The sequence below is a fragment of the Enoplosus armatus genome, chromosome 21 (genome assembly GCF_043641665.1).
Source record: "Enoplosus armatus isolate fEnoArm2 chromosome 21, fEnoArm2.hap1, whole genome shotgun sequence".
Classification (NCBI taxonomy): Eukaryota; Metazoa; Chordata; class Actinopteri; order Centrarchiformes; family Enoplosidae; genus Enoplosus; species Enoplosus armatus.
In genome coordinates, this window is record NC_092200.1 from 12,292,048 (window position 1) to 12,317,063 (window position 25,016).

The following is a 25,016-nucleotide window of genomic DNA, read 5'->3' on the forward strand; positions in this document are numbered from 1 at the left end:
TGTGTCTTTCGACTGACTGATACCTCATTCCCAGCAGAGACGAGTTTTCTTATCTGAAGGTCAACTTAAGCCAGAACAGTGTTTGTCACCTCACACTCTTAGACAAACCCAGCAGCGCCATCATAAACATTTAATGGAAGCGGCTATCATTGCACAGCAGATGGTGCTAACGCTGCTAGTGCACGCCTTGGCTCATGTCATGGCCAATAAATAGCCTTAAAAATAAGGAGAATGTCAGGTGGAGAAAAAGAAAGACACTGCTGTATTGAAATTACAGGCTGATATAATATGCACAGTGCAAGATTTCTTGAATAGAACAGCAACATTTCTATTGATATTCAAAATCTCATTTTATTGTTGGTTTTACTTTATTACCACAACTAAAATTGGAAGTAGTTGTACATGTTATATAATATCAGTTGACTTTTTGTTTTTTCATGGAGTGTGATCATTGTTCACACTCCAAAGGACTTGAATCAACCATACAAACAAAACTCTGAGAGGCTCTAATGTAGTTTTACATCTGAATGCTTCAACCAGTAAGCCTTAAAGTTGTTCCAAAATAAGAGAATCTGGATTTTCTTTCCTGTTCGAGTTAGATATAACTTGAGCTTATAATTCATTCATTTCAGGTTCTTGAAAGATAAATTCTTTTTTTAAATGAATACAGTGTATTGGTGGATCTAAGGTGAAACAAACCTTAGATCAGACTTGGCCCCATTAAATATTTCTATTTCGTTTTTCTCTTATTACTCTCCCATCTAAGTATGGATTCTATACTGTCTATTTATTGCAATGATGTGCAGTGCCTCTCTGAAGGTGGCTAGAGAACAGCAGAATTTGTGCAAAACGCACTCATATATTCACCTCATTTTAGTAATTGGACAGCTCAGTATTGAACAAACATGATTTATAGAAAATGATTTTCTCTCTCAAACTGTGAAGCGTGATGAAATTTGATAGCACACTGGTCTGAAGAAGTGGAGGATGTAGCCCCCGACTGAATGATTTCAATTTGCCTCTCGATGACAAGTCGTGTTTAAGTGGGACACATGTTTCACGCTAAAAACATTCACGTACATGGGAAAAGGGAAAATGCAATTGTGTGTTTGTTAGTGTTGGAGTACCTGGGATCACAGTGAATAGCTTGGTGTTATTTTAAAGGTGTGATGTGTTGTGTTTTCCTGTCGATGAACGATTTCTTCCTTCATTACAAGTGATAAGTCAAAATTAGCATTAATTAAGTGAAACAAAGGTTCACAGATCAGTGTAATCTTTGCAAAACATTATTTTATGGAAAATATGGTCTTAATTTTTTCTTAATTCTTAATGTTTACATAAAGGGAAGCTTTAGATAGACCAGTTCTCTTGACCGCGGTCCTGTTTGTGATTATAGCGAGTGCACTAACATATCACAGATAATTTGACACTAATGTTTCAGTGCTTAAAAATGCTTCATGCGGCACCTTTAACACATCTTTCGAGAACCTGTTTATAAAAACACATGGAGAGGCAAAAATAGAGCAGCAACAGTCCTCTCAGCCTTTCAAAAATGGCCCCTAACACCTGTAATTCCCCCTCTACCTGTCCACTGCAGTGTGAGTGTCTGCCAGTGTCTTCTCTCCTTGCCCACCCTCTCTCCTGGGTAATTTGTTGTGTAAATACGGTCTACTTACAGCTGACGGGCCCTTTCGGCTGTGGCGCTGGAAATGCAATTACAGGCAGCAAACATCTCCATTGTTATCACTGGAGGGTGCAACGCTCATTTCGGTCCCCTCTGCAACGGGGGCCGTTATTGATCGGTATCAGCTTTGAGGAGGGGATTACTAATGAAGCCATCTGAAAGCCTTTTGTGCTCGGTAAAGAGCTTGCACGCGCATATGTGTGCGTGTCTATAACTGTGTGTGTGTGTGCATGTTTGTAAATAGATGTGTGTATGAGAGGCGGACAGACATAATGTGTGTAAATGTAGGTTCTACTATACTGTTGAGCCTGAGTCCTAATGCTTCCTAATGTAGCCCTCTGCTGCCTCTCATGGTAGGTTTGTTACTTACACCAGTCATCACTTTTACCACTGAAAACTTCTTCATTCTTGACAAGTCCTCTCCTTTCTGAGTGTAATATAATCACAGTGTGCTGAGGCAGAAATCTTATGATCATTTTGTAGCTATGGAGCTTTGACAGCCTGCTGAGGAACCTAATATTTGTGGCACACTGGTTAATTGGTGTCTAGTTTCAGCTATATGCTTTTTTTAATTATAATGTTATATTATTCTCATTTCTAATTGGGATATTCCATTGACCATTTTTTTTACATTAGTTAATAGTGAAAACTTCAGGTCTGCACTTAAACACAGTCAGAAATTATTCTCTTACACCCATAGCATAGTGACTGTGGCTCTATTCTCACTCAATTGTTAAGTACCCCAACTTCACATAAAGCTTATTTTCCTCCCTGTTCTGAATCAAGCTGGTCTAATACCATGCGTGTGTGGCAGCCTTTGAAGCAGAATAGGTCCCTGTTTGATGTGTGAGCAGGCGCCTGTGGACAAATGATTTGCTTCATTCTCTCCTGTCTTTGTTCCTTTGTGTTCATTTTTGCCTTTGCGTGAAGCGATTGCACCCAAACTATTTTTGCATATTCATAAAATTCTTGTTTGTTAATGCTCTTCATGTTTTTGTCTCGTCTAGATGACGTTGAACAATGCAATTATCAGGTGTTGGTTTGGGTTAATAGTGTGAGATGTACTGTATGATGTTTTAGGCATTTGCTGAATCAGGTTGTATGATCTCCTTATTCTTCACAAGAGAAAATAATTATGTAATAATACTACTTTGAAATTCCTATATAGAAAAGCTGTATTTAATTTGTAAGACCCAGAATCCGCATGTCCGAGTATTGAATTTTATTTTATCAAACTTTACAAAGCTAAGATATTTTTCACTAATGATGCACCACAGTTGCGTTGGCACACAATTTTCTGAGACAGGAGGAAAATGTATTTTTTTCTTTAAATACTCCCAGACCTGCAGCTTAATGATTCATTCAGACTTTTGCTAAAGTGATGCTTGTCAAGTACCCTATACACAATAGCATGCTATAAGGATGTAGCACTGTACTGTATTCACCTGTGCAAAGCAAATCTTTTATGTGAAATGTGGGGAAATCAGTAGTTTTGTGTTATTATATCCATCTGCATGATAGATATGGTGGAACAATGCATGTATTGTGGTCAGTGGGGACTTATTCTGCCATGGAATCATGTTGATTGTAGGGTTTCACCAAGTAATCTAACTCTGTGACTGACTAAATTATATACATTATGTTACCTGAGAGATCTTAACTGTACAGCAACACCAGTCAGATTTATTGACTTCACAACCATCACACTACATGCATGCTCTGTTATGTGTGTTGTTTGAATGTGTGAAAAGTTACAAATTGGTGCCTTTTAAGGTCATTCGTTAACAATATATTCAGAAGAGCAGGTGGCAATGCTACACCCACAAATTAGTTAATAATTGCGTGGAAATGATTGACAGGTGGAAACAAAACCAGGTAACTGCTGTGTTTTGGGCCACTCAGAGCACTAATCCTCTGACTTACCTTCAAGCACTGCTCATGGCCCACTGACGCTCAGCAGGCAAACCAGGTAATTAGCTGCAAAAGTAAAGTCAATGCTCAAAGCAGCCAGAGGTGAGAGAACTGAGAGATAGAGTGCTTTAAAGACTAAAGAAGATTTGAACAGGTGAAAGCTTTCCTAAAATACCCTGTTTGAATTAGAGCCAAATTCTACCTTTTTGTCTGTGAACACAATGAAAGCAGAATTTTGTAGATTTGCTGACCTGTACAGTCAGATATGAAGAAATTTTACTATTTAATTTGCTGTGGATCGTAGGAACATAGTGACAGATAATAGTGAATGAATAATAGAAAGCCCCAGGTGTAAATCTCCTGAGGTGAGTTTGCCCCTTTTTCACATTAGACACGATCCAACAGCTCCACTCTCAGGGCGTCTGTTAGCTCAGCTTACTCCGAGCAAATGTTGCGTGAATAAATGTAAGACAAATTCGTATTACTGACATGGGCTTGTTGAAGCACGGCCAATGGTTTGTTATTTTCCTTAAAGATTCATTACTTTGCGTGACTAAATCCCTCACAAAAACTTTCATGTACTATATTTACATGTGAGTTACAGCCTTTAATTTGTGAAGTTGTCAAGAGGTTTATCTTCACTAGTTTATATATTATAAAGCATGGTCAGGGTCAAAGAAAATTACTTAAACTGGTAGAATGTGATGCCCTTTACCACAGATACTACGGAGCCTCCTGGCATGACCACTAGATGTCAGTGTTGGTCAGGTGTCCTTTCAGGTCTGAATGGTTCAGTTCAATCAAATCACCTTCACTTTTGGAACATCATCATTGTTATGGGCCTTAGATGTGCCTATGTTATCTTTTATAGATGTTATGTCTAAGGAGCAGGCCTGAAATTGTTTGACATGTATGGAGGTGTATTATATTTGTCCTTTTGCTCTCATTATGTTAATGTGCTTATTTGTTCACAAATACTTTATTTTGTTTTTTTATTTTTGTTATTGTTTGTATTGTCTTGTAAGCCCATGCGGGCGGGTAGTTTTTTGTGTGACACTCTGGAAAAAAATAAATTACTTACTTACTTACTATATTTGCCCTTATAAAAAGTAAATCACCACATCTTTTTGCATTGCAATTTTTTTAAACTGAGAGTGGACTGATTGTGTTCTTTAGTGTGGAGACAGCACCAATAGACAGCACAAAGAAATCTATTACAAAATTAAAGCAAGTATGTCACCAAGTACCTTTATGGTTTATGTGTCAATTCTGCTTAATTACATATCTGTGCTCATCATATGGAAAATAAAAATATATCTGGAAATTGTATCTTGGCAAAAAGGCTTTCTCCTCGAGGAGTTATTTCTCCTTCACTCACTGCTTGTCATTATAAAGGATGCCAAACAAAAAGCCTGATGTGACTCCTACACATCAGTGGTCACCTTTCCTGTTAGCTGCAGCTGAAGGGTTCTCGTCGAGAGGATTTGTTAGCACTTCAGTAACCACATAGTGGGAGTACGCTCGGTGGCCTTAGCATAATAGCCTTTGTGAATGTGTGTGGCTTTGGCTGTGAACCCTGTTTGGCCTCAGGCCGCTTCGTTAGGTCCAAATTTCTTTGGTCTCACATAAAGCAAAGTCATTGTGGACCACCTCGCCTCGGTTATACAGGGACTCAAACTGCTCCAGACCACATCCTCTCTAACAAGGCTGCATCACAAATCGTCAAACAACAGCTGCATCACGAATCGTCAAACAACAGAAAGCACAGAAGGCAGTATGCATCATAGGATAACTAGTCACACTGAAAACTAATTATCTACTTTTACTCACTGAATAATTGAACCAGACTATTTAAAGTAGCTATTAAGTGTGGTATCACTCAGTAGCCCCTCATTACTGTTGCATTTAATTATGTGCCTGTCTCCTCTGTCCAGATAACCAGGTCCTGCAATTTGGGAAGCTAGTAAGCACCTCCAACGCCTATGAACCTGTTGCCCCTGGAAACCCCAGGAAGCCTGTAACCGTGACAACAGATCAGCCTCTGCTCTGGAGCATGGGCATCCTCAGGGATAGGGAATGACACAGGACAAATCCTTCTACTCAGTTGGTATTTGACCAGTCAGAACATGGAACTACTTTTCTACAGCTGAGCGACGGCAAACTCATTAGTTTTATGTTTTGTACTGAATGAAGTAAAAAAAAAAAAAATGAAAATGCTGAAATTTATGTGGCCGAAATCTCACTCAAGTGTTTCTATGAGTGATCTAATGATCAAGACTTGGTCAGCTCTGTTGGAACACAGGAACATTCAAAACTGACTGAAATAGATTACTATTTTTAAGTTTTATATCAAAGTGGCACATTGTCTATTTACTGTATTCTTTTAACACTTGCAACGTTTAGGTTTTATGCAACAGATAGGTGTGCTTCCTCACTGTACAGGGTAAATTCAAATGAATGCCTGCTTATGAATATAGACCTTTTACAACCAGAATCCAAGCCTTGTTCCATTCATGAAAACACATTTTGATATCAGGCAACCTTTAGCTAAGTAATCACCATACCTCCAGTACATCTTCCTTCCAATGTGTGCAGGTATCTGCTTTGTATCACAGCCTGTACAGTATGTGCCTTTGATATCAGTGCTCCTGTTCCACACTCCTCTTGAACAATATCTGTTAAGTACAATGGAAAATACTGTACACCCAGCTTCAAAGTATTTGTGCCTTTTTGATGAGTTTAATACTGTACTTCTGAAAGTCAGAAAAGGTAAAGACCAAACTTTTTACATGCTGTAGGGATAGCAGGACAAATCAGTCTGTGGGTTTCCATTTGTTTTATTTACACAGTGAAATATAAATGTTGTGCACAGAATGTAAAAATGCCATCCCTTCTGTCCCCAGTCACACCAGCCCAATAACACTTTGCACCACTGTCTCCCATCCCCAGGTATTGAAGTTTGTGTTTTTGCTTGACCAGGATTTAACCGCCACTAGAGAAAAGAAAAACAACAAGAAAGGCAGTGTTAGTGATTGGAGAAGTTTGGCACATGAACAGCAATATTTTACTGTAATAATCAGTTTTAATGACCAACCAAACCAATGAATCACTACTTAAAAAAAAATTAAAAAAAACACTCCCCAAAATACAATGATTGATTGTGTATATCAGTACCACCTGCAAAGAGTGTTTCTCCTCCAAAAACATTCAATCCAACTTCTGCACTTTGGGATACTGTATATTCTGACAACAGCCTAAATGAATGGTTTTTGAATGTTATACTAGTCATTAAAATAAAATCATGAATGCTACCAGTGTGAATGCTTTTTTTTGTTATGTTAAACATGACTATGCAACTAATAATCATTGATTCATCACTGTATCATTGTATTAATGCCTATTAATAAGTAATGTGGTAAATGTAACTAACTTTTGGACCTTAAATGAATAGTCTTTAATAAATTGCTTTGCTTTCTGGTAATTTATGCCAGTAATTGGTCAATAAGAGACTCTTGACATCATCTAATGTTGGGTGACAGCTATGATTTAACAATACAGAAAGTTCAAGGCTCGATAAATGCTGCCACTTTTGGATTATGGTATGGTTTTGGTACGTTTTCATTATTTATAAAAGTGATGGCACACAAGCAGGCGATCTAACTGATATGAGAGCCTCTTCCAGCTCTGTTAAATAAATCGTATTTAAAATACAATATACATTTCTCAGATCAGTATTAGACGACAAGTACTTCCGGATACAAAGAATGTGCTTTTATATTAAGAGCAAGGCATAAAATAAACTTTCCACACTGTACCAGAGATGGACAGACATAATGTCTTTCAGTGAGTAGATTTAGACAAAGCAGTTGATCAGAAACAGAAGACTGGGTCGGGTCATTAGAAACCCCCTTTCTCTCGTCACTGAGAAAGATAAAATGTTTAGATGGCCTTTCCTTGAAAGAGCAGGGCCACAAACAATAGCTAATCAAGACAACCCCCCTTCTCTTGGGGCCACCTCTTTACTGTTCCTCATAAATAATTTGTCAGTGACAATACTTTAAACTTCTTAACCAATTAACTGTTTAAAAAAAAAAAAAAAAAAAAAAAAAAAAACTTTCAATAACAATCAGACACAATCATACGATGGAGTTAACCATGTAGCCTAAATAATGTCTCTGTTACTACTACTCACACAATGATGTTGTTGATGGGGATGTGAATGAGTTTGACGAAGAAACCAATGAAACCCATGATGGCAAACCCAATAGCTGTGGCCATGGCAATCTTCTGGAATTCTGAAGAGGGGAAAAAATAATCAATGTCAAAATACAACAAAAATCAAATAACCAACTATTAAAGAAGATTATTCATTGTGCTCTTTGGATCCCAAATGTGTTAAAGTTAGCCGAGCAGCTCACTACTACTACTCGCTACTACCAACACAATAAAGAGTGGGCCAAATAAAATAAAAAATTATGAACCTACCTTTTCTGTCGGGTTTTGTGCATCTCTTTACGAGCCTTATGGAGTCTTTGACGAACTGCCGGCTGGGCTCGACAAACTGCATAACCTGATCCATGATGTTAAAGCTGCGGACACAATAAAAAAAAACAATCATTCAGTGCTTTCAGTGCTGACGTTGACTTCAGCCCTCTGAGCCGTTCAACGCTCCCACAACGTTATAATCGTTAATATACTTCTTTTTTTCATCAAATATTAACCAATGTATTGAAAGATATGTGTCCAAATCACTGAAAAACATGTTTTGCGGTTAGTTATGTTAGTTATCCCATCCTGTCTAACGTTAGCTAACGTTATCTTAAGAAAAGCTATCAGGCCGACGTAACGTTAGGTTAGCCGGAAATGTATTAAATAAAACAAATAAAAGTCTAAATTCCAGTTAGTGGGATATTTTGTTTTATGTAAATACTTTACAGTAATGTTTAATAGAATAGTACTTATCTTACCTGTGTCTGAGGTCGTGTTAGACGAGAAGACAGTCAGAGGAGTGAGGGCCACGTAGCTTTCAGGCAGCTTGTTAGTGGAGGAGAGCTGACGTAGACTTTGGACGCGCATGCGCATGCGTCTTTTTTCTTTGAGCTTTGAGTTTTTGTCCACACTGCCACCTGCTGCCCAGGAGGTTTTTACACAGAGACAGGCTGCCAGTTTTGATTACAGAAACAGTGACAGAGTTAACCTAATTGTACTCACTTTCTTAATTATATCCGAATTTATTCCAACTCTTTTTAGTTAGGCTGCCAAATAGGAAAGCACATGAAACCTGTGCAGAAGGAGCTGATGTGGAGGATCAGGGACAGTAAAAACAGCTACATCCTCAAACACCTGCAACCCCTGGTGAGCACAATGTTGGACCCCCTCCAGTTTGCTTACCGTCCCGGAATCCTACTACACAGATCCCTTTCCCACCTGGAAAACACTGGAAGCACTGTGAGGATCATGATCTTTGACTTCTCCAGTGCCTTCAGCACCATCCAGCCAGCACTGCTGAGGGTGAAGTTGGAAGGAGCAGGAGTGGACCGTCACCTGGCTTGTGAGGTCAGGCTCCGGGACTGTACACAGATCACTCACTCACCTGGAAAAGGCTGGGAGCACTGTGAGAATCATGTTTTTTGGTTTCTCCAGTGCTTTTAACACCATACTGCCCACGCCTCTGAGGGACAAGTTGGAGCGCAAAGGGGGGGGACCAGCACCTCACAGCATGGACTCTGGACTACCTCACCAAACGACCACAGTATGTGAGGATACGGGATTGTGAGTCCGACATGGTTGTCTGCAGCACGGGGGCCCAGCAGGGAACGATCCTGGCTCCCTTCCTCTTCACCCTCTACACTGCAGACTTCACACACAACTCTGCCAACTGCTACCTGCAAAAGTTCTCTGATGATTCTGCAATTGTCGGCCTCATCACATTTGGGGACTGGGAATACAGAGAACTGACACAGGACTTTGTGGACTGGTGCCAGCGGAACCAGTGAACATCCAGGGAATGGACGTTGAGATGGTGAAACCTGGTACCTGGGTGTTCACCTGAGCAATAAACTGGACTGGACTGACAACACAACTGCACTGTACAAGAAGGGCCAGAGCAAACTCTACCTGGTCAGGAGATTCAGGTCTTTTGGAGTGCAGGGGGCACTCTTGAAGACCTTCTTTGACTCTATGGTGGCACCAGCCATCTTTTATGGAGTGGTCTGCTGGGGCAGCAGCATCTCAGCTGCTGACAGGAAGAAACTGGACAGACTGATTAAGAAGGCCAGCTCTGTTCTGGGATGTCCCCTAGACTCAGTGGAGGCGGTGGGAGACACGGATGATGGCTAAGCTATCATCCCTGAGGGAGAACAGGTCCCACCCCATGCAGGACACTCTGGCAGCACACCACGGGTGAAGCAGCCTGTCACTCCTTTAGTGACAGGCTGCTTCACCCGTGGTGTATGAAGCTGCTGTCAGGCTCCACAATCAGCACTGCTCCCAGTAGACCACACATGGACAATCCACATATTTCTGAATGTATAATGAATGGTGCAATACCTACATCTCTCTGTGTGCAATACAGTATAATTCCCTTACCTTTCTTTCTTTTGTTCTGTGAATTTATCTTATTATTTGTAAGATTACGGACTGGTATTATTGAAATATACATTTTTTTCTTTTTTTTTCTCAAATATTGTATTTCTACTGAATGTAAACACCTACCTGCACTATCCTATTAACTCTGCCTTTGTCTGTGAAATCATACACAATCATATGGCTCTTCTTATTCTTACATACCAGTACATGTTACTACTGTATATTTGTGTCACAGAAGGGCAGCAGTAGGATCAGTACTGATACAGGGGATGTCAATTTAAAAATTGTAAATATTTTTTTGTATCTGGTAAAAACAAATCCAGACTCACTCTCTGTCTTAATAAGAAACTATGTAATTGAATGCAGTGAAGACGTTTTTTTACATGACTGATTGGATATTGTTATTTGGGGAGTGTGATAATACATCTAAATCATAATACACACATTGCTTTGAGTGAGCATTGGTCCTGGACTCCTCATAGCCACTCCTCTTGATCATGCCACATTCCTTTAGTCTTAAATACTCCCCCATGTGACTTAGATTAAGATACGGTTTCTTAATAGAATTCTGGCATTTTCTCTTGATCCTTGTTCTCCATTATACTGATTCTATGGTGCCACACTTACAGTAATATTCTTGTCCAGTACGATGCTATAGGCAGCAGGATTTCAACATTACTTTTTACATTTGCCTCTTTAATGAATCAACCATGGAGTAAGTCACATTGAAATTCAGTCATCTGTTTGGGTGGCACTGGCTAAGACTTTAAGACCCTCAATTCTCTCATTATTAATACACTAAATTTGCCTAATCTCTCGAAGGCAAAATTCATCCCAGTGTTACATGTTACTGAATCTGAAAAGGTCAATCCAACAGCTTGGAAAATATTACCATTAAATAAATACACAACTTTGCAATATGTCTAACACGTTTATTTTTTACATTATGTACATATTGTCGCATTAACATATCAGAGGCTTTGCTGAAGCCTCAACATGCTGACACATTATAACCACATTCTAATTACAATCACAATGTAAATGTATTATGGTTACAATGTATTGAGGTAACCACATTACCTCATTACAGCCACATAACAGGGATCTTACATATTGCCTTCTTCAGCTGACAGGAAGTTATCTAAAACTGCAGATTGCATGATACAAGGCTGTTCAATGATAAAAAGAAAAAATAATAATTTTAGACCAATGACTCACGTTTTACTGATCAATAAATGTCCATGATACTTAAAGTGCTACAAAAGTAGAACAGGCCCCACTTCATATAAACTGACACATACTGTAAGTGATTTAATTGTCAACCACAACACTGAATGTGTGCCCAGTACAGTACAGTACAGTATTTTTATTTAAAAGGGCTTTTGGAGGTTGTTTAGAGCCAAAATGTTCTCATCAGTGTCACGCTGGGAGTTGTACACTGAGAGTTTGCATGGGGACATGTAAGAGACATTTTCACAAACGTGGTAATTTTCATCCACAGCAAGACCAATGCTGGCTAATGCCTTTACAAGCGAACAAGCTAAAACAGCATCTACACTCAAGATACAAAACTAACTAAACAAAATATACTTTTTCAAATTCTACAATAAAGTATTGAAATGAATTTGTCAGTGAATGCTAACAAACAGTTTGACATATGTTCAAAACATCATGCAATCTTGTTTGATAAATACAATACATCGTTTTTTTGAGATTTTATAAAATAAAAGAGCTCTTGGTAGTGACCCAATGACCTTTGGACTGTACTGTACTTTGAGTCATAAAATACATCTTTTTCACAGTAACATTAATGCCTCTATAAAAGTATGTCCTTCACAGCACAGTTAATTTGCCTTTATTCACTGCCAAGTGATGGTAAGCATGTTGCAGCTGATCTCCCACAGTTTTTGGGCCAAGTCATCATCAGAGGCAGTCCTTGAGCACCTTGCAGGAGCGCAGTCACTGAGCATACACAGGGACAGAGAATGGCCATTATACACTGGGTGGTGCATTTGTGTGTGTTAAATAAGAATAAAAATTGTTAGCCCTCAACTACATACAGTACCCTTTTGTTTGTCAGCACGTAGTAATACTGAACAGCATGAAGCCTGCTATCTGAAAGCTCTTGTATAACCAATTGGAGATTGGCTGAAATACTGTATGTACCTGAAGTACCCTCCGCTCTGGCCGTCCAGACGTGGCTCCACAGCACAGTAGATGGTGGTCTGTGCTCCCTCCACTGTTGTCTTGGTGAAAACACTGAAGATCTTCACTGCCACCTGGATACACTGGTGCTGGTGCCGCCACAGGTCAGACTGCACCACCCCCGGGTGCAGAGAGAACACGTTCACCCCAGTGCCTGCAACAGACACCTACATAGTCACCTACATGCATACTGTACATTCATGTTAACACATATATGACCAATTTATTAACATTTGCATACTCTGCTATGATTCTGCATTCAATTTACACATCCATCCCTGTGAAAAATATGCTTCTTTTTCAAAGAATAGTCATATTAGCCAGAGTATTTTCATTTTGTTCTTCCCTTTAATGTCTTATCTTCTGTTTGGCTCTGAGTTAAAATCCTAATAGACTGACTTTTGATAGCTGTACTCCAGATCTAGGTGAAGTAATTGCTTTCAGTCCTTGGCCATTAAGCAACAGAACAAAAAGAACAATTGATGGAGACAACAAAATGGCTCATCATCAGTGAGAAAATACAATTAAATTAGGAATAAGTAATGGTAAGTATAGACTTGCTGACATCAGTCTGTTCTTATGTAAAACGGAATACAATGCTGCTTTTCTGATTCACCTTTCTGAATCAAATTTAGACCCAAACTTGTAATTAAGTTTTTTTTCTTTCTTCCATCCCTTGCAACATGTGCTTACGCATGCATTCCTTCAAAACGTGATTCACCTTGTAACCGTTTGGCAAGTGAGCGTGCAAAGAGGACGTTGGCCAGCTTGCTCTGTCCATAGGCCTTCATGGTATCGTAACTCCTGTCGCTGTTGATGTCATCCAGTCGAAGCCCGGTCCAGGTGTGGGCCACCGATGCCACGACGACAATACGGGCAGGAGCTGAACGCTTGATGAGGTCCAGCAGCAGGTAAGTCAACAGGAAGTGACCTGAGGCAAGTCGTGAGAGGGCACACAATTTCAGGCTTGCGCAACCCGAACAAATGTCACACCAAATGTGAAGCACACTGTGATGGATTGTCACACACTGATTGTCTGAAAATCTAATCCTGGAGTACAGGTATAAACTGATTTATATGCTGACCACACCAATATGATATGGCTGATTTAAACATGACGTACTTAATGTGACGCGATTATCATCACTTCCACTCCCACTTATAACCTGTTTTCTGAATGTAGTAGAACATTTTCACCATGCCATTAAGAAGAGGAGACCCCTGAGGAGAAACACTTTATTACATCAGATGGAGTGGTGCAAATAGGAAAAGGACAAGGAAATTGTCTTTTTTTTGTTGATACTTTCATAACCAAATGCATACTCTGTTGTCATTTTATCCACTCAAATTTGAGGGTTATGCTGCCAGCCAAAAACACATGTTGACAAGCAACTCATAAAACACCATGTATTACCTACTTTACATTACAAAGGACTTTAAAGAGAACCTTTGAGCCTCTATGAGACACCACCGCCAACAACAAGATGCTATCTAGACTCCTTTTACTGTTACACTGAAAAATGGTACCGTCATTGCATCGCTGGTCTTTCGGCTTAAGTTGTGGTTTTGTTGTGCTGAACAGGTTGCTGCAATATTCTTTTTCACTAACACTGAAGTGCTTTTCATTTTCATAGTACTGTTGCTTTCACTGAAATCATGACATGTCTAATTTCTCTGCCTGTCTCCGTCTCCCTCTGTTTCTTCCTCACTTGCCACGATTCACTTACTCACTCTCAATGCAAGTTTCATGGCGTACATCATGACAGTACTGCTGCGTCTTTAGTTTGTGGTGAACTTCTGATTCCATGTGATGTTGGAGTCAGAAGTGGTTGTTTTTCACAGGCAACATACAGTAGCTCTTATTATGTTGTCAATAAAGGGCGAAGAGGATAGTCTATTGAAATGTCAGTCCAGTTTATGGACAAAAACTACGCTGACATAAACAACATGTGATTCTCATGTCGATTTATGCTGCTAAGTGGAAGGGCTACTAGTTCTCACTAACACTTTGCCTGTGTTTGACATTCATTCAGCCTCATTATGAGCTCTGGAAATAAGCACATTACAAGTTTAGACAATTCAAGGAAAGTTGTCCGTGATCAACAATGACTTCTTTTCAGGCTGCACATATACAGTGGCACTTCCCTAAATGTTCACATGTGAACTCTGTGAAGCACACAAGATCTGCTTTGAGTATTTTTTGCTTTCCTCACTATTGTTCTCTATTTCCTGTTTTACTGTCGACGTAAAGGATGTTTGTGAATGCACAGGTATATATTTATGTATGTGTGCGTGCATGGGTGTGTGCGTTTCTGCATGTGTGTGTGCACATATGTGTGTGGGTGACCATGTTGGAGCACAGAGTCTTCTCTTCTCCTCTCTGTCAGCCTGTGACAAAAATACCACAGAGGTCCAGCACAGGGAAAACAGACTGACAGCTTGAAGGAAACAGTAACTCTGGTTCACTTTCCTGGCAGATATGTTAGACAGATTGGTTGTACATGTGTTGTGCGGCTTGTTAATACCACCTAATATGGATACAAATAGTTTTACCCTCTTTGGTAGGAAAATCCCTCCTATCTAGCTATGTAATCGTATTATTAAATCACTCAAAGATATGACTGCCAGCTGTTTATGTTACATCAATTACCCAGACTGAGCAGTCCAAAGTAACACTTTGAAGTCCCTCTTTTATTTATCTGGCTCATAAACACAGCCAACTAAACCACTTCACTGCATTTTATGCCTAATCTATGCCAGATTCTCTACAAAAATGTACTTGAAATTTCAAATCCATGTAGAGATGACAACTTCCAGTGTGACTTACCCAAATGATTGACCCCTAACTGCATTTCAAACCCATCTGCAGTCTTGGAGTAGGGGCACATCATGATGCCTGCGTTGTTTATCAGGATATTCACTTGTTTCTCCTCTGAAGAGAGCATCCCACACAAACACAGAAATATAAGAAACAGTTAAATGACATTAATGAGGTTGATGTTTCGTAAATGGACTGCATTGATATCGCGCTTTTACAGTTTGCCTCTCATTAACCCATGCACACACACACACACATCAGTGGTGGCGGGGCTGCTTTGCAAGGCAGCGTTTTGCTCACGGACACATGGACGAAGATGTTAATGGCCAATTACCTACCTTTGTTGATGAGCTCAGCAAACGCTCGGATGGACTTGGTGTCGGATAGATCCAGTTTCCTGATGACCACATTCTCATTTCCAGTGTCTTCCAAAATCTCCTTCCGTGCCTCCTCCGCCCTCTCCAGGTCTCTGCACGCCATGACAATGCGTGCACCTGGAGAAACAGTAAGATAATGTCATGTTCTCCCCGTTCCACTCGACTGTCCTCCCACGGTCTAAAGACATCCAGCTCAGGTGAACATGAAACTTTAAATTGCCTCTAGGTACAAGTTTGTTTTTGTGTGCTGCAGCCCCCTCATGTTCCCGAGTAAAAATAAGCAAGTATAGAAAATGCAATGACGGATGGATGAGCATATAGAGCATTTCACCATGAACTCTCTTCTTATTTTATATGAGGCTTTATCTCTGTGCTGCAAGTAAATCTTATACACTTATAAACACTTTTACAGCCATTATACTGTATTATACTAATGGCTACATATAAACTTGACAGTGATATATTGAGGCAAATATTTTACACACAGGAGGTTTAAATCCTTCAAAGTTTCCAAACTCAAAACTACAAAAGCTTTGCTCATTTTCAGGCACACAAAGCTCTCTACGTCAATTAAGGAGGAAGTACCTAAGTCTCTCTGTGTGCTTTTGGTGCTCTAATGTTCTCTAAACTCTCATTCAGCATCTCATTTAGCCAACTGCTCCGCTCACATGAACACAAGACCCTCTCATCTGTGTCATTCTCACTCGCCTCTGACGCAAATTACGATGCAATCGCCTTAATGAGCCCAGAGAGGGGCTTTGAGGACACATGCACACACACACACACACAAACATGCATGCCCACATAAAACAAACACATAGACAGACAACTCCTCCCACCACCCACCCACACACACACACACAAACACACACACACATACATACAAAATAGCTGCTGTGCCCAGCAATTATGGATGAGGAGAGTCATTAATCAGTTGGAGCGTAGCGTCTGCATCCCATCAGTGTCTTTGTTTCTCCCCTGCTGTTCCCATGTGAGAAAACCCAATTGTTCCCACATTTCCCTGGTAGCCAAGTTCACTCAATTAAATAAATAAAGTAGTAAACAAACAGCGAGAATGGGGGGTTGTACTGAGTCAAGTTAAAGATCATCCAGCAGTGTTATGAATGCAAATAACATTCTAAATATTCAGACTCAATAATAGTTTCACTTTCCAAACATGAACTTTTGTCATTTGACACGGATGATGCACACTTCACTTTGTCAACATGGTAAAATGCACCTAAAAAAAAAATGTTGTAACCAAGCAAATAAATGATTAAAAAGGTTGAGATTCAGTTTGGTTTTCCTGATAACGTGCCCCAAGGAGCCACCTTCTGTCATGAATCCTTGTAAATCTAATCATGTTGTCATCATGTTATTACATAATCCCATTTACTGAGACATTAGGCGATACAGTAATTTGACAGTGAATTCTACAGAGGCAAGGACCATGGCGTGTTATTTTTCCTTCTTTTGTCCTGTCTTTTTTTTTCACTTTTCATGTTGTTATTCTGTATCTATATTTATTCTATCTAACATACATTACTGGACGAAAATAAGATTCCTGGTTGCCCTTTCACTTACAAAATAAATGCAACATTTTGCACACAAAGAAATGTGGAGGTAGATGCTATGCTGAGTCTTTCAAGTGCAGAAAATGAACAAACTAAATCACGTATGCAGAACCAGTTTTCATATTGTTCACTCTGCATGTGTGTGTGTGTGTGTGTGTGTATGTGTGTTTGTGTCTCTGTCTGTGTGTCTGTGTGTGTGTGTGTGTGTGCACTGCTGGGTGCACCCTCCCATCTCTCTTTGTTCTGGCTTGTGGCTGGGGTTGGGAGGGTGGGGAGCGGACCCTCACAATGCTCCCTCTGTCCCCTTGATGCCTCGTCTGTCTCCTATCATTGCCATTTGTTTTCCACTTGGATGGGTGTTAAGTGTTAAACAAGATGCTTATTTTGGTTAACACAGCCTCAAATCTCTTTTTCCAGGAATATGGAAGGGGTTAAGGTATGCTGAGGTGATACAATCACTTCATACAGCCTGATATTCCCACCAAAACAGTATAAGCACATTGAAAAAGAAAACAAGCAGGATTAAACCTAATTGGTGGAGGTCTGAGGACAGGGGCCACACTCACAGATCACACTTTATAGCTTTAAACCACCCAAGCATTAGAAGTGCTTAACTCCAGTGAGAAGAGTGGAATGTGTAAGTCATGGTGTGAAGTTAGTGAAAATGAAATACAAAAGGGGAAAATCAGGTACACATCAATGCGACTGAGCCAGAAATAGAGTGAGGCCAGCGGAGACAGACACAGCTGGACAGACAAGCCTGAGCAGTACCTCTTCTTGCCAGGTCCTTGGCTGTTTCTTTGCCAATACCAGTATTGGCTCCGGTGATGATGACTGTTTTTCCATCTAACCTCTCCTCAGATGACCAGCGGTTACAGCACACAGCCCTGAGCAACACAAGTAAAGCAGCAATAAAGGAATGAATCACAGAAGCCATATGTTGATGTGTTGATTGTTGAAAAAAAAGAGTATTTCCCTCCATAATAAGTAACGGGATAATGTTCCAATCCCCTCTGCTGTTGCTGTCAGTAATCTACTTTGTCTATTTATACATTCAGTTAGAAACGTGATCCTTTGTGGAATTTTCCACAAAAGTGAAGAAACTCGGAAATAAAACAGAAAAATCAAACATGCTAGACATGATCCATGAACTGATGATCACAGTGAGTCTTTAACGAAAACATTTAGACATTTCCTTCGTTACATTTAAGCACACATCAGTGTTTGCTGTACATCCTGTACTTATAATAGGTGATCTGCATTTATATACCTGGCTATTTTCATCTTCAGTTCAAACTCACTGTAACAGACTCTCAGGAGCAAAAAGTGGTTTATCAGGCTGTTTTCCAATCACTCCACATAACAAATCACTGACAGGCAAAGAAAACTGAATCGACACAAATCCCACATTTACACACAGGTTTAAACTGCTGCCAAATGTGCTGGCACGGGGCACAGTAAGCTCCCTAACATTCCTGTCACCTAACCTCTGCCGTTTTTCACCGGTTGGGTATTTGTTTTTTTTCCTACCTGCAGTACATTTCCTCCACAAGAACAACAGATTTCCACCTCAGGACCAGTGAGCCACTTTGGCAAGAAATGAAATTTATCTCCTTCAGCCCTCCCAACACTTCGTTAATGGATTTCGTGCTTCTCATCTCTCCCCACCCCGCCGCGTTTGTCATCGTGGTGTCGCGGCTGGACCAATCAGGAGCGAGCTGACGCAAAATTGATTCACAACTTCACAAGGCAGAAGAACAGGCGGTCCCCCTGCTGCCTCCTGCTGTCGGAGAGACTCCAGTTATGGACTTAGTGCTGCTTTGGTATTCTATCAAAATAATAGGTTCAATAATGATAGTTTTTTTTTTCCACCACTGCAGTATGTGACAGCAGGAAAAGTGCAAATGTAAAAACAGTCACCATAAGTAAACGCTCAAAGTACTACCTCTAATTGCCCACTAGAAAATCAAGTCTATTATGCTGAAATATAATCACCATGCTTTTTATCATGTTGCAACACCGCTTCCTGGTAATTTAAGGTCCTCCCAAGACTTATTGGACCAATACCTAATCCTAGTCATGAGGATTTCCAAAATTAGCAGTTCACTGTAAAAACAAAAAAAAAAAAAAAGAATATAGTCTTGCTAAATATTGAATAACTTCTTCGGAACAGGAGTTTTTGAAACAACGTAACAAGTCTGCTATGTGCTGTCATGCTGTTTATGCAACTGAACCACAAAATAAAACACATGAGAACAATCAGCAGTTTGGAATATCAGTGATATTTATTATCATTCATACAATTTCTCTTTCCAACCTATTTGCACAACAGCCTTCATAGCCCTTGAGTTTTACCATTCAAACTCTATTATAATGAGTAGATTAGCTTGCTTGTGTATCCTGTTTGCCTATACTTGCACAAGTTTTCACAAACATCACATTTTCAGCATTCACTAAACCTAGCATCAGCATGCTATTTGTAGTATTAAGGGTATCACTCTATGTGCTCTTGAATATTGCTTCTTAGCGTGTAGGAGAGCACATCTAAGTCCATGAGTTTATCTCCAGCGGATGCCTAGCAGATGGCAGCTCACAGCCCACAGCTTTAAGGCAGTGCCATCGTCCTGACCGGCCCTGGAGCTCTCTGCACTGGCACAGTCCCTGTGAGGAAGGGAAAAGAGAGGAAAGGCAGAATAATTTTAGTTGTCTTAAAATGCCTTTTTAAACACGCTGTTTCTCTTGATCTAATCCTCCTCCATTGTGAATAAGGAGGGAAATCAATGATGAATGAGGGCTTCTACATGGATTTGCGTTAACAGTGTATCTCAGAGGAAGAGTACATTTTGTACCTTCAGTGTATGAACTATTAGAAGCTGAGATCACTTTTAGACATAGCTGTCACGCAGCTGACTGACATATTTATGCATCTGTCACCTTTTAAGAAGCCTGCAACACCCACAAGCCAGTGGGAGATGTGATTCATGTTGTGACTGACAAATATGTTAATGACAACAACTCTTTCTGTCGACATTTTGCACTATCAAAGACACAGTGATGTGTGTGGTGTGATGCTGCCTCATGTCTGCTTTCACTTCTTCTTAGGTGGCTTGTTAAGTGGAATTATTGTTCAGAATTCATTGATCTTGAGTATTTCTGCTTCTGCAACAACATTTGAAACTAACTTGTAGTATCCTCCTGTGAGCAGCTGGTTCTCAGGAGTGACGGTGCAGTAGATGGTGGTGTTGGCTCCCTCTGCTGGGGTCTTGATCACAAAACTGAAGGTCTTGACTAAGTCCACAAGAGGGCGCATCAGGTGCCTAGTTATGTCAGTGCTCACCATGCCAGGGTCCACGGAGTAAGCCATCACACCTAGAGCTGTGGGCAAAGGGATGAATTTAGGTGCAGAACATCCTCTCAAATGGCTTGATGTGGGTGCCAGCTTCTCAAAACATGGTTGGTTTTCTATCTCATACTGTTGTTTAGTTCAACCTGATGTTGGAAAAAAACCTTTGACAGCAACCCAACACTAGTCAAACATTGGTTACATACTGCAGGGGAGTAATTAATACATCAGATCACTATCAGAATCCATGGCACAATCATTCCTGAGTTTTACACATGCATACAATCCATGTATAGTTTGGTACAACATGATAATACCTTTTAACAAAAAGCCATTCTTTACTCTAAATCATCTCTACAGAAATGATGAATAGTCAGTTTGGCAAACAAGGTGTGATCAGTGGAGCAATGATTCATTCTTTCATTCATTCTGTTTTCTACAGACATGTTTCTCCTTGCTCTGTTTCTTGTCCAGAGCAGTTGTGGTTGAGGCATGAGACTCTCACACTGGCAAGAGATGCCAGATCGATTTTTTACGCACCAGGAAAGATACAAAGAGGCACAGAAAGAGACATAAAGACAAACATACAGAACATGGTGTCACAAACACACAACCTACCCTCTGTCCTTTTAGCCAGCTCTCTGGTAAACAGGACGTTGGCCAGCTTGCTCTGTGCGTAGGCACTGACAGGGTGGTAGCCCTTCTCGCCACTCAGGTCATCAAACTGGATCTTGCCCATGGTGTGTGCTGCCGATGACAAGTTGATGACCCGGGATGGGGCTGAATGCTTCAGCAAGTCCAGCAACAGAAAGGTCAGGAAGAAATGACCTGCAGAGGGAGAAAGTGGGGGTGGACGTAGAGAAAGAAAGATGAAGAGTTTGGAGCGAGAGGAAAAGAAATACACAAAGGTTTTAGAGATTGATTCACTGGTCATCCTTTGAGTGGTGGGAACAGAGACACCAAAAAGAGCTGGTTGATCATTTGCTCTATTGCTGCATGCTTATACGTCATTGCTAAAGTGAAAAGTAGCAAGGGCCACTGGCAGGGGCCCATAACAAATTCCAGTAAATTCATTTTAATCAATAAGAATTCCCTGAGACACCCCTGATATTATATGAACACATGGAAAATCTAACCAACACTGGTGTATTTCCTCAATTTTTTTAATATCGTACCCAAGTGATTGACTCCAAACTGCATTTCATATCCATCCACTGTAGTGCCGTAAGGGCACATAGCCACACCTGCATTGTTGATCAGGTAGTGAAGAGCCTTCTCAGCTGGAAAACAAAAAATATATGTCAGGTATACTGTATGTGTGTGTGTGTGTGTGTGTGTGTGTGTGTGTGTGTGTGTGTGTGCACCACCCACTGTTGTAGATGTTCTCAGCAAACTGACAGATCGATTTGGTGTCAGCCAGATCCAGTTGCCTGGCGACTACCTTGGCTCCCTTCACCTCCCTCATGATGTCGCGAGCAGCTTGCTCTCCTTTTGCCATGTCTCTGCACGCCAAAATCACCCGTGCACCTACGGAGATTAATACCTGTTAATGCTGACTGTGTGTCTGCGTGTATGTTCATGTTGGAAAGGTGGTGTTGAGCTGACTTTAAACACTTATCTTTGTCTCAGTGTTTTCAATATACATAGTATGGCAGGTATTAGTTCCAGTTCTCAATGCTGGTTTTGATATAAACCAGTGCATATGTTTATGAGCATTTTTCTTTTTTTCATTTAATTCAGTAGTTTAATACTTGAGCCACCTCATTATATTTGATATTCTTGCATGAGCTTGTTAAAGATTTTCTATACAGGTGCTCTGAGTCACACAGCAAGAAAGAATAACACCAAGAGCCTATAAGTCATCATGCAGCTCTGTTTGCTTGCCTCTGCCGGCCAGGTCTTTAGCTGTCTCTTTGCCTATTCCAACGTTGGCCCCTGTCACTATAGCTGTTTTCCCTTCTAGGCGGACATCTGAAGACCACTTGGAGATAAACAGAGACCTGAGGAGGTATGAAGGTATAAATGATTAGAAGAATATTAAGGGGGGATCTTGACATACAATAACAAATAACTTACTTTTGCAAGAAAAATGAGGGGAATAAATGATTGTTTGTGTGACATGGTGTTTAAACTTCCTGCAACTAAATTACAAGGTGGGTGAGGTTTACCACCTAAGGCAAAACAGTGAATGCCAGAAACCACAGTCATCATGTAAAATGGAGTTAAAAGTCGCAGGCTTTGAACTGACTTGGCAACTTTGCTTGACAGTTCAGTGTCTGTCTGAACAGACCTGAAGAAAAAAACTCCATCTTATACCCAAAAGGGGGTAGATAAAAGTCATTTGTGAATAGATGTTTTTTTTTTGTGAATTCTATTTGGCTTACACCTCGTATTTAGTGCTGAAAAACACTTCTTAAAAGAGACAATTATACTTTTATCTGGTGATGGTATCCTACATGAGAAGTTTCTTACCTGATTGCTTGCATTTCTGTAGTTGGAGACTTACAATTAAAAGTTAAGTATCCCTCCTAAAATTTGAGTGGCTCCTTATTTCACTGATGTTGGTCCAGAAATGTGAAAGAGAGGACGACTGAGAAATAAGAGAGAGAGAGCTTTCTATGTATTTGCCCTTAAAATGGTTTAAAGTGCACTGGGAAGTCCTTAGATACAAATCCCCCTCTGTTGAAAGAGTGTTCTCGTAACTAATCAATTAGCCAGAATTTTGAACAGCGTTGCTGCTGAGCAATCACATGACAAGTACTGCTACATTTCAATGAGCCTAAGTAACAGAGAGCTATTTGTGTATTTCGTTACAGTTTAATAATGATCACAATCACCAAATGAAACCTGACTATTGACTCAGCAGATTCCATCTTGCACAACAGTTAAAAATCTTTGTTATGTTGGTACATAAGCCTGTAAGCAGCATTTTAACGTTATACTGTATCTGCTGTCCAAGTGTGGCAAAGAAATTACTTAACACACTTTTTGGTAGCCGTTCCTCATATTTCTAAGCTCCTCAAATGAAACAAGAAACCGCATCTGCTGAATGAAAAAAGACCATTGGGGAAAACTCCCTAATCTTATTTAAGTGTCTGTGCAGGGGAAATCGAAAACCTGGATCCACAGGTGAGCCGACTGTAATTTCAGCATTTCACCACGTGAATTTTCTGGTGCTTTCCACAGGAAGGTCTCAGTTATCACCTGTATGTGAGGCTGTTATCCTGACTATTGATTGGGGTGACAATGACAGTTTACTTATATAACTCTGAACCTGCAACATCGCTCAAGACTGGGTCTCCCCTCCCCTTCTTTAGGGGCCTCTATTCCCTTTATTATATTATCATTTTAAAATTGTGTATGTGGTGGTAAATGGGTTGTATCAGTATGTTTTAATGAGACTGCAAATGTGACAAACAGAGCCATGCCTTGCACTACTTATTAAAGTCAGAATTTTCATATTCACTTGAGATTTCTTGTCTTTTTGTCATCTTAACATACAGTTACCACTAGGGGGTGGACTGTAGCAACCTCCTATATATCTTCAGTCATATGAGAGTGTTTTTTTTTCTCACACATGGAAGGCTGAAACAAAAAAAAGCTGAAATCATTTAAACCTACAGTCAGGTTCTGTGTTGGCCGGCCAGCCAGGTCTCATGTAAACCATGTGAAAGCTAGTCATAACTTCCTGTTTTCGCAAACAACCATAAAATAAGCCGAGACAAGATGCACACACTTGCACGCACGCACACACACACACACACGCACACACACACACACACACACACACACACACACACACACACACACATATATAAACATACTCCTGCTGACCCAAACCAGGCCTAAATGAGTGCTGCCAGCTCCTCTCATGTGGTCTCTCTGTGACGCTAGCTGGTCTGACTGCTAGATTAGTTTCTCCTCACAGCTGCTCACCATCCCCAGGCCTGATGAAAGGCTGCCCTTCTGTCTGTCTGTCTGTCAACACAGGGACAAAGACAGAGAGGCCTCGCCATATGTGTAATTAGCATTGCTTCACAAAGATTATAGATCATCTTGAGGAGATAAATGAAACTCGTTGCAATTTGCCGATCCCAGAATAGGAAAGTTGACAGAGGGAAACCACAGAATGCAGGATAGCAGCCATCCCTGAAAGGATTAGATGCAAAACATATTTAATTCCAATCAAAATATTCTTTCAGTCATTCATTGCAATAGCTTTGATTGATATGTACATAATTATTGAAAGGCTTGCACACATATGGTGAGGTTGTAATTGAACAGTCCCTTTTAACTCCTATGGTGTGCGTTTGGCCTGCTGTTAATGGCCCCACTTAACACATCACAAATCAAACATGAGGAAGCACAAAGAGAATATTCATGCCTGTTTCACAAAGACACCAAGCTTCTTTGAAATATATACAAATATTGATCACATATGCATCTTCTTAAACAATACATACACAATCTACTTTGTGAAATTAATTAAAACTCAAAATAAACAGGCTGACATTTT

The 25,016-nt window shown here is 40.2% G+C and overlaps 4 protein-coding genes across 4 annotated transcripts in view; 1 reads left to right on the forward strand and 3 right to left on the reverse strand.

Annotated features, from left to right (window-relative positions):
• The window catches only part of tpk1 (thiamin pyrophosphokinase 1), a 57,994-nt gene extending 51,088 nt beyond the window's left edge, over nt 1–6,906 (forward strand). Inside the window, exon 9 of the mRNA XM_070927888.1 lies at nt 5,530–6,906. Within this exon, the coding sequence (XP_070783989.1) occupies nt 5,530–5,675 (146 nt within the window). The 3' untranslated portion in view covers nt 5,676–6,906. The remainder of the gene's footprint in view (nt 1–5,529) is intronic.
• sec61g (SEC61 translocon subunit gamma) lies at nt 6,415–8,648 on the reverse strand. The gene is made up of 4 exons (XM_070927889.1): nt 8,563–8,648; nt 8,081–8,184; nt 7,788–7,890; nt 6,415–6,587 (listed from the first exon to the last, which is right to left on the reverse strand). Exons 2-4 carry the CDS (start codon nt 8,172–8,174, stop codon nt 6,578–6,580), a joined length of 207 nt encoding a protein of 68 aa, XP_070783990.1. The 5' UTR covers nt 8,175–8,184; nt 8,563–8,648; the 3' UTR covers nt 6,415–6,577.
• A 3,394-nt stretch (nt 8,649–12,042) lies between these two features.
• LOC139304404 (retinol dehydrogenase 12) lies at nt 12,043–18,698 on the reverse strand. The gene is made up of 7 exons (XM_070928336.1): nt 18,688–18,698; nt 17,929–18,044; nt 15,545–15,700; nt 15,216–15,320; nt 13,110–13,319; nt 12,350–12,542; nt 12,043–12,145 (listed from the first exon to the last, which is right to left on the reverse strand). Exons 1-7 carry the CDS (start codon nt 18,696–18,698, stop codon nt 12,043–12,045), a joined length of 894 nt encoding a protein of 297 aa, XP_070784437.1.
• A 785-nt stretch (nt 18,699–19,483) lies between these two features.
• On the reverse strand, nt 19,484–22,986 carry LOC139304403 (retinol dehydrogenase 12). The gene is made up of 7 exons (XM_070928335.1): nt 22,973–22,986; nt 22,385–22,500; nt 21,872–22,027; nt 21,676–21,780; nt 21,119–21,328; nt 20,340–20,532; nt 19,484–19,818 (listed from the first exon to the last, which is right to left on the reverse strand). Exons 1-7 carry the CDS (start codon nt 22,984–22,986, stop codon nt 19,716–19,718), a joined length of 897 nt encoding a protein of 298 aa, XP_070784436.1. The 3' UTR covers nt 19,484–19,715.
• Nucleotides 22,987–25,016: the final 2,030 nt, after the last annotated feature.